Raw genomic sequence first — 3,619 nt, forward strand, 5'->3', positions numbered from 1 at the left:
ATCTACAGGAGAGAAAAACGTTTGTGGTAGAAAAATGGAAACAAACCCAACCATATAAAACCTATAAGTTGTAGTCTTGCACATAGATTGAAAAATAAGTGGGCAGCATTGGGCCTACTGTCTTGGAAAATATTGGAAAGGAGATCAAGGTTTGCGGGAGAAAAAGAAAAAATACCTTAGAAGTATATGTTAGTGAGGATTATGTTCTTTATTTAGAATGTCAGTTCATAACCTGCAGAGATTATAGTTGCGTCATCTGATGACTATAAGTGTGCAACTAATTTTTCCTGCATCCCTCTGCCATTTGCTGTCGGTGCAGATAAGCAGAGACAAACATTTACTTCTGTCTCTTTTCCAGTCTTTCTGACTTAAAAATATTCAGAAATCCACTTGTTTGTTCCACCTTTTTTAACCTCTCCTCAGACTCCTGTGCATTTTTGCTCTTTTGCAAACCTCTGCCTCAAAACCATTCCCATAGATTCTGGTCTTAGTGTAATGCCTCAGGCTGATTCTGGTACCTGCCAAGAATGCTGCTGAAGCTACCTAAGGATCTTGGTTGTTCAAGATTTTTATATGAGCTGCAAAGAAAGCTAATTTTACAGATAGCATTGCTAAAATGGGCATTCTTATTCTTTCTTTGTATTCAGTCGCAAGGAAAACTTCTTTTCTAAATACTCTTTCTTATTTCTGACAGATCAGAGAAGAATGTCTGAGATTACAGGGCACTTAATAAAAATGAGACTGGGAGACCTTGATCGAGTCAAGTCAAAAGACAGTAAAGAAGTAAGATTTGTCCTGTCTCAATATGGCGTTTACAGAATCGAAGTGAGCCTTGGTAAAAAAAATATGTAACACAAATAAAAATGCCATCTGTTCAATACTTAAGCTAAAGAACTGAATTTTATCAATCTTCATTTTGTTTGATATTTTTTTGAAAAATAGTTTAAAATAATATTTAAAGTTCACTGCCTTTAAAAACTGGACATAGAAAATTGAATGGGTTTTAAAGGTTTTAGTACTGGGTTGTGTTAAGGAAATGAGCCATAGGTTCTGCTGACTCTGTGTTGAAATATCTGTTGAGTCATGATTTTTATGACAAGTCACTGATTACATGGGAATCATGACAAAACTTGTTTATTTTTTCTGGATTGCAGTATGCAGGAGGCATTTATTCTAGACTCGAAGCTCAGATAAAGGCCTCAGCACAGGTCAGTGCACGACAAAACAATGCTGAGAAGAATGCCAGGTAAGATTTTACAATAAAAGGAAGAAGCAGAACATGCATTTCAGGTTGGGTGGTGGTGGGTGTTTGTAGGAAAACATGCCTAGTCTCAAACTTGAGTCAGCATCCCTTCCAGAGTGTTAACCATATGTGGTGTGAAAGCTTCCTCTTTGAATGAAATTAGAGCAGAGATAATGAAACTCTTGTACCCATGCTGGAAGAGCTGCTTTATAGCTTCTGTATTGGAAAGCTGGTCTGGTAGAATTTTTTGCAGAATTTATGGATAACTGGAAGTGCTAGCCAAGATTCTTTGGCCTATTATTTGACCTCCTTCTGAAAACAAAACCAAAAATCCCTACACACCAAAACCCCTATGTATCAGTACTTCATATTGGTCTTCTGTGCCTTAAGTGGATAAAACACAAATGAACTGAGCAGCTAGCACACTGTGTTCTGTTTTAAAACAGCACAAACTGGTTCTAAAACTGGTCATAATTTGACCAGCAGGTGAGCCTCTGGAGCTGAAGCTTATAGTGGAGTTGCTGACCACCTTTTAATAAATGCATGTGACTTTCTCTCTGTAGAATTAGTGATTTCAAAATAAGGTGTTTGACACCACAGTTCTTTCAGCTGTGTGCTTTTGTATAAATATGTCATTTGTGGGTACAGGTATCCTGGCAGAAAGGCAGCTTTCTTAAGAATAGTTTGAAAATCTCTCAGAAAATGGTTTAACGTTAATGCAATTTCAAACAGATACTGTACCTAAGAGCTGACTGGACAATAATTTAAAATTCTAGCAGTAATCATGTATGCGTTTCTTATGTGTTCTTAATCCAGGTCAAAATCCCGTTTTGGTCAAGGCCGTCCCACATAAGGACTCATGAAAAAACTTTAGTCAGAATTCATTATTGCTTCCTGAAATCGTACTGCGCTCTGACCTACAGAGAATGCACATCTCTAAAAGCTTTCCAGTGACTTATTTATTACTTTATGCCTTGTAAATTATTTTGTGCGATAAATGAATGCAAATCCAATAAGGTCTGTACTTATTTTAACTGTAAATATATTCTTTCATAATTGCTTTTTTAGGCTATTGTGTTAAGTTGCATAGAAAATATTTTATAAATCTACAAAGTTAAATTATGAGACTAGCTTTATTTAAGGGGGGAGACATAACTATGCCTTTTAGTGTGCTAGAAATACTGAAAAGGAAAAGCAAGACTACTGAATTGTGGATACAGTCAGCAGCATTAACACAGGCCACCTCGAGTATTTATTTTGTGTGGTATTTGATGGTATGGTTTAGACCGGTCCTCTGGGGATTTGCATTTCAACTCTGTGACAATACCTGTGACTTAGACTAGTTTCAGCAAGATTTTCATGCAGTTCTGAGGCTTCCTTCTGTGTATGACACAACTCCTGTTGGTGTGAAAGTGGGTAGCAGGTAGAGACTAGACCTCCAAAGATGATGTGAATGCCATGATGATGCAGTATTGCATCTTGCATGTGGAACGCTTGCTTTACTTGTACGTGAAATCAATATTCCCATTTCCGTATCTGACCCCTTTTGCACAGTTAGTGTTTTGCTCCCTTCTAATATCCAGACCTTAGGATGCAAAGCAGTTCTGTCTCTTAATGATGCTATACCACTAAATTTCTGAGTATAGTTAAGATACTAATTCTGTGTCTTTCAACAGAGTCAAATCATTATGAAGATTTGTGCATGTCGATCTTTTGGGTCTAGTTACTCTCTGAAACCTGCCTGAATAATACTGTTTAGAGGTCAGATGCACTTTCAAATTCTGTATGTGGAGCAATAGAATATAAGTTTGTCTACATGTAAAATCCAGGGCTACCAAAATTAAGTAACTCTCTTACAAGATGTTGCATATTAGCAAAGAAAATGGCAATAATGGCAATAATAATGACTGAATTAAACACATTCTGACTTTTTGAAAGAGGTAGAAAGAGCGCTCAGGGAAAGCTTATTCCGGGCCACAGCTGTACAATAAATTGTGAGTTTGGAATTAAGTCAGTCAGATCCTGGGTGGGAGGGTGAGGTGGGGAGAGAGAGACCGTTGTTCGTATGCAGTCTTCTCTCCATTCATGCTTTGTTTGTCTTGTTTCTTGAGGATTTTCAATACGCTTTAGAAAACTAGGATAGCAATACTTGAAAATACTGCTTTCAAGCTGAAAGCTTTTCATTGGAACAATTAAAATTCTTGTTGTTTATTGTGTGTTTTGTCCAATGCTATAGCAAACATGAAGTCCAGTGAAACCAACAAGCAAAGCTGTGGATTTCTCAATGGCTTTGGTTTTGGGTAGGGATGGTAATTCTGCAGAAGTGCTTTAATCTGTATCAAATAAATAAGGCTTTATTGGTGCCTCAGGCCTGTT

The 3,619-nt window shown here is 37.1% G+C and overlaps 1 protein-coding gene across 1 annotated transcript in view; it reads left to right on the forward strand.

The window, feature by feature from the left end:
• The window catches only part of KIAA1841 (KIAA1841 ortholog), a 20,120-nt gene extending 18,024 nt beyond the window's left edge, over positions 1–2,096 (forward strand). Inside the window, exons 18-20 of the mRNA XM_010007062.1 lie at positions 695–783; positions 1,155–1,246; positions 2,060–2,096. Coding sequence (XP_010005364.1) covers positions 695–783; positions 1,155–1,246; positions 2,060–2,096 — 218 coding nt within the window. The remainder of the gene's footprint in view (positions 1–694; positions 784–1,154; positions 1,247–2,059) is intronic.
• The last annotated feature ends 1,523 nt before the right edge of the window (positions 2,097–3,619 follow it).

The sequence above is a fragment of the Chaetura pelagica genome, unplaced genomic scaffold, assembly GCF_000747805.2.
Source record: "Chaetura pelagica isolate M959 unplaced genomic scaffold, ChaPel_1.0 scaffold111, whole genome shotgun sequence".
Taxonomy (NCBI): Eukaryota; Metazoa; Chordata; class Aves; order Apodiformes; family Apodidae; genus Chaetura; species Chaetura pelagica.